Consider the following 16209-nt stretch of genomic DNA (forward strand, 5'->3'; position numbering starts at 1 on the left):
GTAGACTTACAGCCAATGGACAGGGGCTGGCCTGCTCAGCTTAAGAATGATAGCATATAGGAGCAAAGGAGAACTCCAGCTCCCCAAGGACAACTTACTTGCTAAAAGGAGAAAACTAGGTAGAGGTGAGGAAGTACATGGCCAATTCTTGAATTTACCAATCAGATAAATCACCCCCAACTCATTTATTTACCTCTTGCACCAGCACCAAGGTGAAGTGAGTAAAGAGGAAGAGAGAGGCCAGGAGATCATAATGATGGGGTACCATCACTTAGAAGGAAACATCAGGAATGGAGAAGAATCATTCTCCCCTGAACATTCCCTGGCTCTTAACCCATTTAGTTTACCTCAATTCTATTTCTAATCCAGGCATCTCCATGGAGAGGAGTTTGGCACTTATCAGGCTATCAGCTCCCACATTTAAGAGGCTACCCCATGGGCTTTAAAAAGAGGAATCAAAATTATACAGCTGAAAAAACGTTGAATAGGAATATGTTATATATATGTATTTATAACAATTTTTTTAAAAAGAGGAATTATCCACTCCCTTCCACCTTGTTGCCTGGAAGGAGTAGGAGTAGCAGAGAGGGTGGTTACTGCTCCCCTACCCAAGTGCCCTAAAGCTACTTCTTTGAGTTGTACAACTCTGGTCAAGAATTTCCAAATTCATAAGGATACTGCCTTCTCCATTCTTGTAACCAGTATCGCCTTCCCTAAATCACCACCTGTTAGCATTAATTCTGGAGATTCTGGCTTGTGGGCAATGTATTGAGCAGTTCATCTCACCGATGCCCTCTCCTAGAGCACAGGAAGAATAAAGAATAAAGAAGTCTTGGTAAATTGCTCACCTTCAAACATACATGCAGAACAGGACGACTGTCAAACACCTAGAAAAGTGAAAGCAAGAAACCAAAGCTAAGGTCTGCTTTTCTGAGCACCCTAGCTTCTTTTCCATTGTGTGAAGCTCAGCTCTGGGCGCTGGAGAGAATTCTAAAATGAAGAAGGCCATCCCTGCTGTTAAAGAAGTGGAATCTAGTGGAGGAAAAGAAATGTCAACACTTAAATTAATTAAAATACAGAGTTAAGTAAAGACCATAACTAATGTTGAAGAAAAGGAAGAAGAGAGCAAAAAGGAAAAAGAAATTGATTCCAACTGGCATGTTAAAAAGATGCCATCATAAAGGTCCAAAACTTGATCTGAAGGCTTAAGTGGATAAAAGAAGAGGAAAGGAGGGAGGATGACATTCTAGGCTGGGGGAACAGCCTGAGCAAAATCACGGAGAGAGTGAGAGTACAGTGTGTGCTTGAAGAATAAAGAAGGCATGCACGGCTGTGAGGGGATGTAGCAGGGAATGTAATCAGATCACAGAGGACCAAGCCAAGGTGAAATTTATGTGGGGGAGTGACACATGCAGGGAGCCATTAAGTAGTTAAATATATAGCATAGGTAGGAGGGAGTAAGTTAAGAGAAGAAAAAAGACATTGCCTAAGGAGACAAGAAGGGGTTATCCAAGATGAGGAGGGGGACAAGGGAAAAAGATGGGAAAAACAAGTCCATAAGGAAAGGTGTGGAGAGAAGGAAGAAGAGTCCATTTTGGAACTTAGGACTCGGTTTCTGCAGTGAACCAGTAAGATGGGCCAAGGGGCCTCCATACTTACCTTTATCAGGTTGAGGAGGATGCTGAAGTCTCGAACAGCCATGTTCCAGTAGAGGAGCTTCTCCTGATGAATCTGGGGGCAGCCAAATATACAGGTACGTCTGAATCACAGCCAAACACTTCTCTTATTGTACTTCCCACTAATAAACAGCTCTTGAATTACATAGCTATTCAGAGATTTAAGTTAATTATCCTCCCAAAGAGATGTGCTAACCAGTGTACCCACAGGACAGTTCTGAGGACTGCACATGTGAGAGCATCAGGGTATGTCATAGAGAGAGATCTTCTGCAAAGAGGTTTCCTCTTCCATAATTTCTAGGTAGATAAAAGCCTCTGCAACATATCTATTGGCCATCAGAACTTTGAGGCCTCCCTGACTCACTACATTAGCCCTTACTCTCAGCTGTCAAGCTCATCTGGTTAGTGAGCTGCCAAGGCCCAGCATACAGCATCTCAAATAGCCCTGTTTGCCTCATACCAGTTCACAAGGGCAAACTACTGGGCAGGTAAGACATTATTTCTAGAACTAAGGCCTATAGAGCAGCCCAAGCTTTTCCTGGGCATTAGCCAGAAAAAACAAAGCTCAATCTTCACCTCCAGTTAGAAGGAAGAGAAATTAAACCAGGGATCCCTTGGAAAAAAATCCCAGATCTCAGTAACTCAAAGGAAATAGCTTAGAAGAAGAAACCCTGAACCTAAGAAATAGAAGAATCAGCATCTTCCAAGTATCCTAGAGTCCCTTGTGGGAGTATTTGACCCACCTGCTGCGGGTCTGCTGCTGTGCCAGCTTGAAGACCCTTCACTGTCTTCTCCAGCTCAGCCATCATCACACGAAAAAAAATGACAAATGTGTGCCTAGCAAAGGGGAAAAGCATGCACACTCACACAATGGCAAATTGGTTAGAAATAACTTCCTGGGGAAAAGCCAGAGAACCAAAATCAATTTCCTTCCCCATCTCTCTGGATGTATTTACACTACGATCCACTGTAAAAGGAGGAGAGTGGAAAAGATTCAGAAATGAGCCCAAGAAGATTGCCTGTGACATAATGGAATTAACTTTATGAAAGGAGTTGAAAAGGTCATATGGAAAGAGCAGTGAAGTAGCAATGAGAAGATGTTGAGTTTGGGTCCTAGTTCATGATTATTTAATTGCTTGTGTAAGCTTGGGCAAGTTGCCTCTTTTTCCTCATCAGTGAAACAGGAGTAATGACACCTATCTCAGAGAATTGTTGAAAGGATCAAATGAGGTAATGAATAGGAAAGTGCTTTATAAACTTAAAGGCTATATAAGTGAGAGAACTATTCAAAGTCCAAGATAGCTATTGGTATCTTACATATGAGACATATATGATTAGATACAGCACTCACCTGGCCCTTCTAAAAGATGTTAAAACATGGGAAACATAGTCTCAAGTTTAAAAGACGAAAGTATTGACAGAAGTTTGGTGACTAGATGTTCAGTGCCTTTGAAGACTTTAACTACTGAAAACTCATTCCTCAATAAGGTCCTCTATGTAGGTTGGCTAAGAGCTCCTTGGAAAGAATGTACAGTAGGCACTTGATATGTCTTGAATGGATTACTGTACCTACCATCTGAGGAGACTTTATGGTATCTCTTAAGAAATATCAGAATTAGATGAGGAGTAAGGTGTTACTTGGAAACTACATACACTGGACAGTATGGTTCTAGTATAAGGAGAGAACTTTCTTACCTGGTCAGTGTAGGGAATGTGGAGGAAGATGCATCTTTAGGCGAGTTGATCAGTTCTGGGACACCAACACCCGCAATCTCCTCTATGGCCTTCAGCACACTGTCTGTGTGCTCCAGGTAGATGCTGCATTGACATCCAGAGAAGATTGAATATTTGCCAGAAACTCAGGGCATTTATTTTTAATAAAATGATAAGGATTCCAAATATAGCCAGGAGGTAATGTAAATCGTATCTCAACTGGAAATATAGTCAGACACATTGGAGGTGATGGACATGTATCAGACATGGCTGGCAATGAATATTTGATTCATTGACTGCAGACTCCTCTGCTTCCACTATGATTTGATTTAATAATAAGGAACTAGTCAACAGTATGGGATCTCTGGTAGCATAGTGGCTAAGACACTTGCCTGCTAACCAGACGGCTGGCGGTTCAAACCCACCAGCCACTCCTCGGAAGGAAGGTTGGGCAATCCTACTTCTGTAGTGATACTGCCTTGGAAACCCACAGAGGGGTCACTATGAGTTGGGTTTGACTCGACAGCACATAACAACAACAAAAGTCAACAGTATAAAACAGAAGTAGAGGATCTCAAGATGCACACATTCCAAATTACGTTCATTTTAAAACCGTGTCATTGCTTTCTACCTCTTGTTGTTGTTGTTGTTGTTGTTGTTGTTATGTGCCGTCAAGTTGGACCCGACTCATAGTGACCCCTCCTTGGGTTTCCAAGGCAGTATCACTATAGAAGTAGACTGCCCCATCTTCTCATTTCTTAGTCTGACCAGATGAGGGATCCCACCAGTGGCAAAATGGAAAAGGGCTAGTTGGCTCCTTGGAAGAAATCAAACATCTCACCAGAGCAAAGCATGGAGCTGGTCATTGAAAGTGTTGCTCTTCCCCTTTTCCCCACTTGGCCATACCCGGCAGAGGAACTGTCTAGCCAGGGAAGCTGTTGGAGAAACACACAAAGAAATCTCACATACAGAAAATCTATGTTACTATAGCCTTCAGGCTTTGGGGAACAATTATTGATCAAAAGGATCATTCTTTTAAATTTGCGATTATGTTTCTGGTCTAACAAACAAAAAGAAAAAAAAGTTGTTATGTGTTTCTGTTCCATTGACCCATCTGTCAGAAATAAACCCATCCATCCAAGACCCAAAGTGCCCTAGCCCTGGCCCAGTCCTGAAACACACACATATATATTATATATACACAGAAAAGGAGTGCTATTTGGCAGTGGGAAAGACACTCTGGTTCCTCCTAGACTGATAAAAGCACTGGCCACCTCACAGATTCAGATCAAACGCCTCCCATTTAATTCATAGGGTATAATAAAGATTCAGTTTGCATTTCTTCTTTCTTTCTGTTTCTGCCAATCAGGATGTATAATCAGTGAGTTGCATCCCAAAAGTTCTAACAAAAGATGGCTAAGGAAAATAGTCTGGGAAGAGGTAAGGTCTTCCTTTATACTTGATCCTGATTTTTCCCTTTTACTTCCATTTTATTAACTTCACGGCTTATGTCTCTTTTTATCAGATGTCTCAGATTTAATAATAATAATAAAAAAGGATGTGAATAATTTAAGCAAAACAGAAAATTATCCAATCAGCTGAACTAACCAAACTCAGACTAAACAGTGTCAGCAGAAATAATCAGCCATAGCCCTTCTGGGAAAGTGTCTTTCTTGGTATAGCAAGAGGGCATATCCAAAGTTATGCAGAGATTTACATGTAAAAAGGCACAAAGTCCTAGGAAACCCCAAGTTTCTAAGCTTAAATTATTAATCCTATTCATGAAAAGAAAGAAGGTCTGGGCCCATCACCAATTTTTTCTCTTTTCTGAGTAGGAGCTGCAGATTTCTCCAAAATGACCATCAAAAGTCTGATGAGATAAAGACCACATTGAAAACTGGGAATGCTGTGATGGAAATTCTGCAAGTAATGGAAGCTCTGGCTGTGAGGAGACAAGAAAAGATAAAATAAACAAATAATACCACCACAAGTATTACCGTTATATCTAAATCCACAGGAGTTGCCCAAGTTCCCTTTATCAGAGTTCTCTCCATTTTCAGGTACCTTAGTAGGAAACTTTTTGCAAGCATCTTGGTGGAGAATTCTATGTTCTCTAGCCGAGCAGAGCCCAGTGGATAGAATTCTGGTCTTGAAGGGGTCATGTATGCCAAGGAACCAAGTACTAGTCTAGGCCATACTTATATGTGCAACCCTGGATAAATGATTTGCTCTTTAAAGCCTTACTTAGGCAACACACTGAAAAAAATGTTTAAACTCTGTATTCACAAAAACAAAGTGAGAGGAACTTATAAGGCAGAGAACCTCAGGAGAACTTATTTAGCTGCTGCCTAATTACCCAGCTCTGCTAAGAGAAGAGTAGGTCCCTGGCTAATCAAGAATTGACTACAGATGGTCAGTGTTTTCATCATTACCTGAAAAGGGATGGACTTTATGGGCTGAAGGATGTATAAATATTTAGTAGGATCTGTTCAAGGACCTTAATGCTGCACAATTTATCTGCATACATGGGAGAAAGCTCACATACTGAGGAAAAGTAGTTGAACATACTAAGAATTTCCCTCACAACTACTGAAAGAAACTTGTTACTTTCAAGAAATCTCGCCAACCATGGTCCTAGAGTTTCTTGGGACAATTCTCAGGATGTGTCATCTGACCTACCTGAGCAGTTCTTCCAAGGGCTGGTCATGGTCTCCCTGTTTTAGTCGACTAGCAAGCACCTCGAGGGCTGAGTATAGTAAGTTTTTATTTTCAGGTTGAAAAAACCCACTCCTAAGGGAAAGTCAAAGTAAGATGGTTTAGCTTAGTTTCAGGAAGTTTGCTTAGTTATTATTTGAGGATCCTATCTTTAGTTTGTATCATCAATAAGTCAATAGAATAAAACAGGAGACGCAAACTGAAAGCACTGAAGTGCCAAACTCAGTTACAGGTCTATGCACTACAAGTGTACATTAATTAGTCTTTCCTTAAGGACCTAACAGACCCCACATTTTCAAGGGAAAAAGGATCTCCTTCATTCCAAACTTTTTAGAGATATACCCTAGTCTTCTCCCAAAACCAAACAAACAAAATAACGATAATATTTACACACAGGGATAATTTTGTCAAATTGCTAAGTTTCTAAATAGTTTGCCAATACTTGGCATGGTAAATCTCCTTAATTTAGCCTTGCGAATGGGAATGTTACTGACTATGTAAAGGCATCTGACTGTGGATTACAGCAAATTATGGATAATATTGTGAAGAATGGGAATTCCAGAACACTTAATTGTGCTTGTGTGGAACCTGTACATGTAGACCATGAGGCAGATGTGCATCAGGGTGGTATCCTTTCACCATACTCATTCAATCTGTTTACCAAATTCCAAGAAGCTAGATTATATGAAGAATGCAGTACAAGGACTGGAGGAAGACTCATTAACAACCTGCGATATGCACATGATACAACTTTGCTTGCTGAAAGTGAAGAGGATGTGAAACACTTAATGATGAAGATCAGGGACTACAGCCTTCAGTATGGATTATACTTTAACATAAAGAAAACAAAAATCCTCATAACTGGACCAATAAACAACATCACGATAAATGGAAAAATACTGAAGTTCTCAATGATTCCATTTTAACTTGGATTCACAGTCAAAGCCCATGGAAGCAGTAATCAAGAAATGAAATGATGTATTGCATTGGGCAAATCTGCTGCAAAAAACTTGCAAGTGTTAAAGAGCAAAGATGTCACTTTGAAGACTAAGCTATGCCAGACGCAAGGCATGGTGTTTTCATCAGCCTCATTTACATGTGGAAGCTGGACAATGAATAAGGAAGACTGAAGAAAAATGGATGCCTTTGAATTGTGGTGTTGGTGAAGAATACTCAATATACCATAGATTGCCTGAAGAATGAACAAATCTGTCTTGGAAGAAATATAGCCAGAATGTTCCTTAGAAGCAAAGATGGCAAGACTTTGTCTCTTATACTTTGGTCATGTTATCAAGAGGGACCAGTCCCTGGAGGAGGATATCATGACTGGTACAGTAAGTAAAGGTCGGTAAAAGAGAGGAAGACCCTCAATGAAATGGACACAGTAGCTATGACAATGGGCTCAACCATGGCAACGATGTGAGAATGGCACAGGACCAGACATTGTTTTGTTCTGTTGTACACAGGGTTGCTATGAATGGGAAATGACTTGATGTTACCTGACAGTAACAACAGCAATGGGTGTGTTATACAATCTCATTGTGGTTTTAATTTCCTTAATAATAATATTAAACACCTTTTCATGTATGTATTTGCCATATATATTTCTCCTTTCATGGGGTGTCTATTCAAATCATTTTGCCAGGCATTATTTTTAAGTACTGAGGGTAAAGCAATGACTGTTCTCTGCTCTACAGGAGCTTACAGAGTTCAGCAGAGAAGACAGATGAACAAGTAATTATAGTTAAATGTGGTGAGTTTTATCATAACAGGATAAAAGAGTGTTAGGAGAGAACTGGGTATCAGGAAGACAGGAAGGAGGCTTACTTGGCCTAGAGGTCACAGAAGATGCCCCTGAGGAAGTGATATTTAAGTCCACATCTCAAGGATGAATTAGACTAGGGGTAAGGAACAATAGCTGCAACAATGGGCTCAAGCATAGCAAGTACTGTGAGGATGGTACAGAACTGGGCCATGTTTCACTCTGTTTTATGTAGGGTCACTAAGATTCAGAGCCAACTTGATGGCACCTAACAAAAGCAACATGGATCAGTAAGAGTGGGGAATCTTCCAGGTAAAAGGTGAGTATGTGTAAAGCCACATAGGTTACTGAAATTCATTCAGAATGGCTAGAGGACAGAGTGAAGGCAGTGAGTGGAAGAGCAAAGGTCAGAAAATAGAAGGCCTTACAAGCTATGTAAAGGAGCTTGAATTTAAGGCAAACCTAAGGGCAAATGAAAATAAAGTTGGAAAAGGACAAAGGTCATTCTAACTGCAGTGTGAAGAGTTGACTAAAGATGAGGATAACTGGGGGTAGGGAAACCAACTACGAAACTCATCTAGTCCAGGTGAGAGAGGGGAATCAGGGAGCAGTGGCAAAGGAAAGAAACAGATGGCTATTTGGATGGTTTCCAAAAGATAAAATCAATAGGATCTGCTGATTGGATGTGGATATGAGAAAATGGGTACAAACTAGAGGGAGGGAAATAAAGAGTAACTCCTAGATTTCTGGGTCAGACAACTGGTGGTAGCTCAGAAAGTGTTCTGAGCTAAGGAAAGCTGAATGGGTGGGAAGGACCTGTGAAGTGATGAATTTGAAGTGTCAAGGACACATCTAAAGGAAGTGTTGAGTAGGTAGCTGGCTATAAGGCTTGGACCTCAGAAGATCAATTTTAGCATAAATTCAAGCTTAGGTAAGACTGTGTAGAAAACCTACATAATAAGAATAGAGGGATAGGACCTACCCCTAAGGAACCTGAGCATTTAGGGCACACACTTCCTTCATTGCTACTTTTGTCTATGTTGTGCCTCCCAACCCCTCCTTTCACATCTCTAAAGGCCACATACCCTCCAAGGGCCTGAAGAAGTCCCACTGCCTCCATGAAGGTGTCCCTAAATATCCCAACTCACATCGTGTTCAGCTCTTTAACACATAATCTGGAATGTATTTAAAACTTGTTTGTGTTGTTGTTGTTGTTAGGTACCATCAAGTCAGACCCGACTCATAGCAACCCCTCCTTGGGTTTCCAAGGCAGTATCACTACGGAAGAAGATTGCCCAACCTTCCTTCCTTCCGAGAAGACAACTTGTTTAGTAATGACTTTTCAAGTAAGTCTCCCCAATGGTACTATAGAAAGCTTGTTACAGCAAACTAGGCTAAGAATCAGACAGCCAGATTTGTTACAGGTTAGCTAAGTGCAAGTCACATAATTATCAAGTGGGTTAGTCAGTCTCAGAGAGTGAAAGATCAAATGAAATAATACAGACAAAAACACTCCAAAAGGAATTAAAAAAAACAAAACCCAAACTCACTGCTGTCAAGTTGATTTGACTCATAGCGACCCCTCCTTGGGTTTCTGAGGCAGTATCTCTACTGAAGTAGATTGTCCAATCTTCCTTCTGAAGAGTGGATGGTGGGTTTGAAGGGCCAGCCTTCTGGTTAGCAGTCAAATGCCTTAGGCACTATGCCACCAGAGCTCCCAACAGGAATAAAGCACCTTATTTACATAAGGCTTTTGGACCTTGGTGACTGACCATAAAGTAAAAGGAAGTACATATGCATTCACCTATGCCTATTATACATCCTAATACTCACCATGCAAACAGCCCATAGATAATCTGCAGTAGCCTCTGATAGCAGGAAGACATTATCTGGTATTCCTCAATTTTCATTCCTGGTCCATCAACTACACCATGAGTCTCACCAGCTAAGCACTAAAAGGGAAAAATGCTTTTAGGACAGCTGCTTCAGCAATTGCCCTAATTGTCCTTCAATTTCTCTCAATTAAAAATGAAACCTCTTGCTCACTTACTGATTTCCAAGTCTCTATAACGACAAGAGAATAGGTTTCTGACCTGAAAATAGTTATGAATGTTCTCCAGATGGTTACACATGGGGGTCAGCAGTTGACCAATACAGTGAGCAATTTCTTGAGCAGATCTCTGACGGAGATGTGAGAATCCAATATTCCAGTTTCCTTTACTCTACAATAAATTCAGAGTTACTAGGGAAGAAACTGCTATATAACATCTCTGAAGCTGAGTTTACTGTGGAATTTAGTCAAACCTATATCACTACGCAGGAGTGGATGAGAGAAATGAGCTCCTTGCCTAAGGACTGTATTTTGATAGAAGGATAAAAAATCTGCTCCATCTTCTAATATAGAGACTGGCTTTTGTAGAGTAACAGCAGTGTTGGATTGAGAAGTATAAACCCACAGTACTAAAGAGATACTAAAGAGTTTACACAAAAAGAGGAATTTAAGTTGACAATACTAGAGGAGACAGCACAAAAAAGAATGAATCAAGCAACTGGAAAGGCTAATCTTTAAACATTTACACTTCAGTTTTCACCTTTTGTTGTTTGCATCATCTAACTGCTTCATCTGATAATGTATGTGTGCACATTTGTACATGACATGCACATTTGAGGTTCTGGCCTTCTCTGAACAGTCAACTACTATACTGAGGTTTGGGCAAAGGCTTAGTTTGGCAGGTTGAACAAAGAACATGATTCAGGAATATGACTCATTTCCTGTATTGGGTACCTTTTGTTTTGTTTTCTGTTTCAAAGTTCCTTTCTAAAGCAAGGTGAAATGGCAATGAGGCTGCAACCATGCTAGTCAGTGACCCAAACACAATGCCAGAGAAGAGACAACTTATTTACCACTAAGATTCATAAAGCCCAGGTTCTGTGTCTGCCTATACTAACCTTGAAGAAAGGGACTCTCTTAGCAGCAGGTAGCAGCATATTCTCCAGCTTCTGGGACAGATCTTCCAGCAGGAAAAGCAGCTCAGGGGGTCCAAGCTGTACAACTTCTGTGGCCTGTCACATGCAGGAAGGAGGGAATAATTCCAAGTATGCTGTAGTCACCTTTTTCTAGAACAGTTCATGTTTATTCTTCCCAGTGGGTGAAGAATTTGTCCCTTAATCAAAGAGGAGAGAATTTTCCCCCACTTCTTATAAAGGATTGCTGTTATGTTCTGTCCACTGACCAAAAAGTTAAGCATTTCCAAAGTCAAATAATCCAAATTATTAGACAGGAATCTGAGGCAGTATACAGTATAGTTTTTGAAGACACACTTTTTTCTAGAAATAAATTGCTCTCTATATTTTTCCAGCCGTAGATCCAAGATACATGCCTATATACCTCAGGATAAAAAAATGATTAACTCAAGGAAATTTCCCTTTTCTCTGTTCATTAAATAATCCCTTCATACTTTGTTTCCTTTAATGCTTTGCTACTCTTAACACTGTTGGGGATACCTATAAGCATATTACACTAATAGAAGTGGAATGGATCAAAAATGTCCTCTTACTTCAATCTGTTAACTCAAAATACATTTATGGCATTTATAATGAATTCCTAAGTATAAACTGGTGTAGAGTTTTTTATTCCCTTAAAAAAAGAGAGACACTGTCTTTATTCTGAGGGTACTTATATTTTTTTAACTATCACATATAAATCAATGCTGTTTTTCAAATATTTTACCTGGAAGAATTCTACTTTCTTTTCTATGAAATTTTTCTCAACTCCCCTAAACAAACAAACAAAAAAAAACAAAACAAACCCACTGCCAATGAGTTGATTCTCACTCATAGCGATCATACAGGATGGAGTAGAACTGCCCCAAAGGATTTCCAAGTCTGTAAATCTTTACAGAGGCAAACAACCACATCTTTCTCCTGTGGTGTGGCTAGTGGGTTCAAACTGGTGACCTTTACATTAGCAGTCAAGTGCTTTAACCACTGCACCACATGGCTCCTCTACTCCCATACTTCCTTATAAATAACCATTATTTATCAGTACTTTCACATATACAGGATTTTGAAGCCAGTTTCCAATTTGTCTCACTGTCACAGTGTTCTTTTTGAAATAAGAACAGCCCTGAGGGACTTTTTGAAAGATTAAGTTTGGGGATTCAAGCTTTGTCACTTACTTCAGTGTGCATTTCTGTATCTAAGATGCACTTGGTCACTAGCCCACAATGAAGAATAGAGAAAACCTCAATGTCCAGCTCTCGGAAAAAAGCACCATAATTCTGTAGCGATACCGATGCCTTCTCTTCTTCTTTCTTTGTGAATTCCTGAGGGAAAATAGCAGAAACCAACAGAATATAAACAACTCTTCTATATAAATCTACTTTCTGATGATGATTTTAAAGTACAAATATGCATTCATTTTATGCAAAAAGTTACATTGTCATCAGATCACCAACTTCCTTTTACCCAACTCCCTCAATATTGTGAGACAAAGCACCCTATTTACTATGAGGATAAAGGTCACATGTTGAGACCCCTGGTTAGTTTTTACTTAGGGATGAATTATTAGGTCAACTGAAGTATTATGCTATGGTGCAGAAAATCATGAGTTTAGGAGCCAGAAAGATCCTTGCTCAAGCACTTATTAGCAATGTGATCTTGGACAAGTCATTTACCCTTTCTGAATCTTTGCTTCTGCATCTCCTTTTTGTTTTTAATTGTTTTCACTTTTTATTTTATTTTTTTCCTCATCTCTTAAATGTGATATCAATACTAACCTTGGGGTTTTTTTTAATAGGGATTAAAGGAATAATACATAACAAATAATAAATTGATAGCTAAATAACACAAATTATTACAATCCATGTAGTTCAGGCAATTTCACAAACGTATGAAACCTGTCTTGGGAGTAGTATGGAGTTACAGGAAAAACAAATTACAAATTCTTTAACAATTCTAGAAATTGTACTGAGCATTTCACATTATCTCAATTTATTAAGAAGCTGATAATCTGGGATTGGAAGGGAAAAGGGGAAAAAAAAGTATGTACCAAACTGTGCATAAGACAGAATTTGACAATTGCTTTAAGAGAGAATTCAGAGTACTGCAGGGTGCAAAAAAGGGAGCAAAATAATTAGAGAAAACAGTGATGCAGCAATGATAGGATGGTTAGGGTCTAAACCGAACTTTGCTACTCAAAGACTCACTCCAAGGCCTAGGAGAATTCACTTGCATCTCCATTTCCTAATTTTTCTCCCTATAAAATGCAGAGAATGATGCTGGCCTTCAGTTTATCTCATAGGGCTGTCTATTCCTTCATGACAACCCATTATCCCAATACCTTTTCCTGCTGGCTTCTATCAGATAGTGTAGGGTCACATTCCAAAGTATCCTCCTTTGAAAGTGTGTCAGGGCAGGATGTTTTGCTGCCATCTGCTTTTCGTTTTGTTCCTCCTGATGTTTCAAAAAGAGAAAAGGGACTCAAGTAATCAATAATCCTGTTTGGCAAATGCTGCTGCCTCAGGAAAACAACCTGCTAAAGTCTGCCTAGAGGTAAACCAAACCCACTGCTGTCTGGTCGATTCCAACTCACAGCAACCCTATAGGGCAGAGGGGAACTGCCCTATAGGGTTTCCAAGGCTATAAATCTTTACAGAAGCAGATTGCTTTATCTTTCTCCCATGGAGTGCCTGGTGGATTCAAATAGTCAACCTTTGGATTAGCAGCCAAGTGTTTAAACCACTGCACCACCAGGGCTTCCTTTCTACTTAGAAGTAATTTTATAACCCTACTTGCAACTCATTTATAAGCCTGTTAAAGGAATGGTTTAATGACATCTCTCCAGTTACTGATGCTTTGGCATATATGGTTTCTTAGGTTAATTAAGTATGGCTCATGTATAGACAGAGTAAGAAGAAAATAACATACTCACTTTTCTTTCCTATTGTTCTGATTTTTGCAGAAACAGCAGTACTAGCATGAGGTGGTGCATCTAAAGTTTCCAAGTCAAAGTTTGCAAGAGGAGGAACATAGTCGGGGGTGACTGAAACAGAATTAGGCAGAAGCTCAGAACCACATGCGACCACTATACTTGGAATGCAATCACCCAATTGGCTGGAAACTAGTCCCCAAAACCACCAACCATGGCTGAATGCCTGGAATATGCTTAAAGGATGCAATCAAGTCATTTGACATGAATTGTTTTGGCATAGCAAACTCGCCAGAGATAACATAGGAATAACATTAAATGATGACGATCAACTAACAAAATCTTTTTAAACAGTGATCAAAAATATCCAAGCAGATAACAAACTCATTCACATTTAAAATCTAAAGATATTAACAATATTTAATCACATAGCAGTTTTCCTGAAGTATAATTAATTACATGAAGGTATGGGGAGGGGCACTCCAATTATCCTCAGAGAATAAGCACCAGCAGTTAAAAACAACTCTTGTACTCAATGTCAGGAGGTACTAAGGTCTTTCATCTTTAGTTCTTGCTCATGACTGTGTTCAGGAAGGCAAAGGTCACTGGAAGTTTTACTTCCAAAGGAGAAATGTAACTCTGGAACAGCTCAACCAATGTCTGATACTTTTTATTTCCTTAAGCAGAAAGATCTCTTAGAGGTAACAATGGGAGCAAACTGAATACAATAAATTTTCTTCTTTCTTTTTAGTTTTGTTCAGCATACATTTTCTTTGACCCAGGTGGGTAGGGGACATCTATTTCTGAGCCTACCATCCCAGCAAGGCCACTAGGAGAGGACATTTTCCTTACTTGCCAAGTACTTTTCCAGGATTCTTTGTAGTTCTATAATGTGCTTTAACCGGGTGAGCACCTTCCCCTTCATCTCGGGTGATGTTTGCTGGCAGAAGGCATTCACAATCTGCAGAAGTAAAAACTGTATTCTCATACCTTGAACTGCTTAGATTTTAACCTTGTTTGCATTATTCATCTAGAGCTAAAAGAAAATGCTATTCAGCAGCAGATCTGTGAGTTCAGTTTGTAATAAAGAAGTATTTTCAGCTGGGTGGTGTAGAGAAAAAAATTCTGGGTGAAACACAGGAACTTGGACTTTTAAACCCAGTTCTTCTTATCAGTTGTTATGTAACAAACCAGAACAGTACAGTGGCTAGAGAGCACATACTTTGGTAAAAGGACTCCTATTCTGCTACTTACTAGCTAAGTAATCTTAGCTAAATCTTTAATCCTTCTGAGCCTTTATTTCTTTAAGTAGGAGTGTGATGATTGTATGGATTAAACAGTGTAAATAAAGAAATTACCCTACTTTCTCTATATATAATAATTCTTTATATAATTTCTCTCTATATATAGTACTTAATAAATTTTAGTGACTTTGAATTCTCTGGACCTGGAATTCCCTATGTGTAAAGTAAGATGAATTATATTTCTCTTGCTTACTTCATAATGTAATTGTGAAGACCAAATGAGATAATTCAAGTGAATAAATATTCTCTGAAATAATATGAATGAGAAGGCTTTGAAAAGCAGCATGATATAACATTCTATCATTATTGTCATTATTATTTAAAAAAAAAACTACCATTCACTCGAGCTCATTGAATCAAAAATTATGTGTATGCTTATGCTAGGATAAGCAGTATTTCTATCATGGATAAGGTACGGAGGTTACCCTGGGCAGCAATAAGGACACACAAGCAAAGGCTTGGAGGTAGTAACAACAACAAAAAAAACTCACTGCTGATGAGTCGGATCTGACTCATAGTGACCTCTCCTTGAGTTTCTAAGGCAGTATCACTATGCAAGTAGATTGCCCAACCTTCCTTCTGAGGAGTGGCTGGTGGGTTTGAACCACCAGCCTGGTCAGCAGGCAAATGCCTTAGGCACTACGCCACCATCTAAGTATTTTGATTTGGCCACAACAGAAAGGGGGACATAAGAGCTGGAGAAGCACACAGGGGTTAGTGCTTGTGGGATTTTTTTTTTTCAATTTTCTTGTGGTTTGGGTGAAAGTTTACAGAGCAAATTCACTTTCCACATAGCAGCTCACATACACTTTGTTTCATGACATTGACTTGCAATTTCCCACAATGCAACAGCTCCTCTCCTACTTTTTCCCCATAGTTACCTCTTCCCTGTGTCCTTCCCTCCCATGCACCCCCACCCCCAGCTATCTCCCTGTGCATACACAGCCCTTCTATTCTCCCATGATTGATCTCTCCAAGGAGTCTATCTACCTAATGTAAATGTCCAGCTGATATGCCTGTCTTTTGTTTGGCTGGAAGCCACAGGCATGGGTTCAATTCCAGACCTGAAGGGCAGCTAGGGGCCATACTCTCAGTGGTTCCATCAGGCTC

General features: G+C 39.7%; 1 protein-coding gene across 1 annotated transcript in view; it reads right to left on the reverse strand.

The window, feature by feature from the left end:
• The window catches only part of FANCD2 (FA complementation group D2), an 84412-nt gene that overhangs the window by 9098 nt on the left and 59105 nt on the right, over positions 1 to 16209 (reverse strand). The window contains exons 25-38 of the mRNA XM_042781654.1: positions 14648 to 14756; positions 13799 to 13909; positions 13208 to 13320; positions 12045 to 12191; positions 10816 to 10929; positions 9960 to 10088; positions 9700 to 9818; positions 6069 to 6179; positions 5201 to 5331; positions 4231 to 4324; positions 3372 to 3494; positions 2420 to 2513; positions 1660 to 1731; positions 849 to 887 (exon numbers count right to left, since the gene is read on the reverse strand). Coding sequence (XP_042637588.1) covers positions 849 to 887; positions 1660 to 1731; positions 2420 to 2513; positions 3372 to 3494; positions 4231 to 4324; positions 5201 to 5331; positions 6069 to 6179; positions 9700 to 9818; positions 9960 to 10088; positions 10816 to 10929; positions 12045 to 12191; positions 13208 to 13320; positions 13799 to 13909; positions 14648 to 14756 — 1506 coding nt within the window. The remainder of the gene's footprint in view (positions 1 to 848; positions 888 to 1659; positions 1732 to 2419; positions 2514 to 3371; positions 3495 to 4230; positions 4325 to 5200; positions 5332 to 6068; positions 6180 to 9699; positions 9819 to 9959; positions 10089 to 10815; positions 10930 to 12044; positions 12192 to 13207; positions 13321 to 13798; positions 13910 to 14647; positions 14757 to 16209) is intronic.

The sequence above is a fragment of the Orycteropus afer genome, unplaced genomic scaffold, assembly GCF_000298275.1.
Source record: "Orycteropus afer afer isolate SDZICR_OR568_19922 unplaced genomic scaffold, OryAfe1.0 scaffold00144, whole genome shotgun sequence".
NCBI lineage: Eukaryota > Metazoa > Chordata > Mammalia > Tubulidentata > Orycteropodidae > Orycteropus > Orycteropus afer.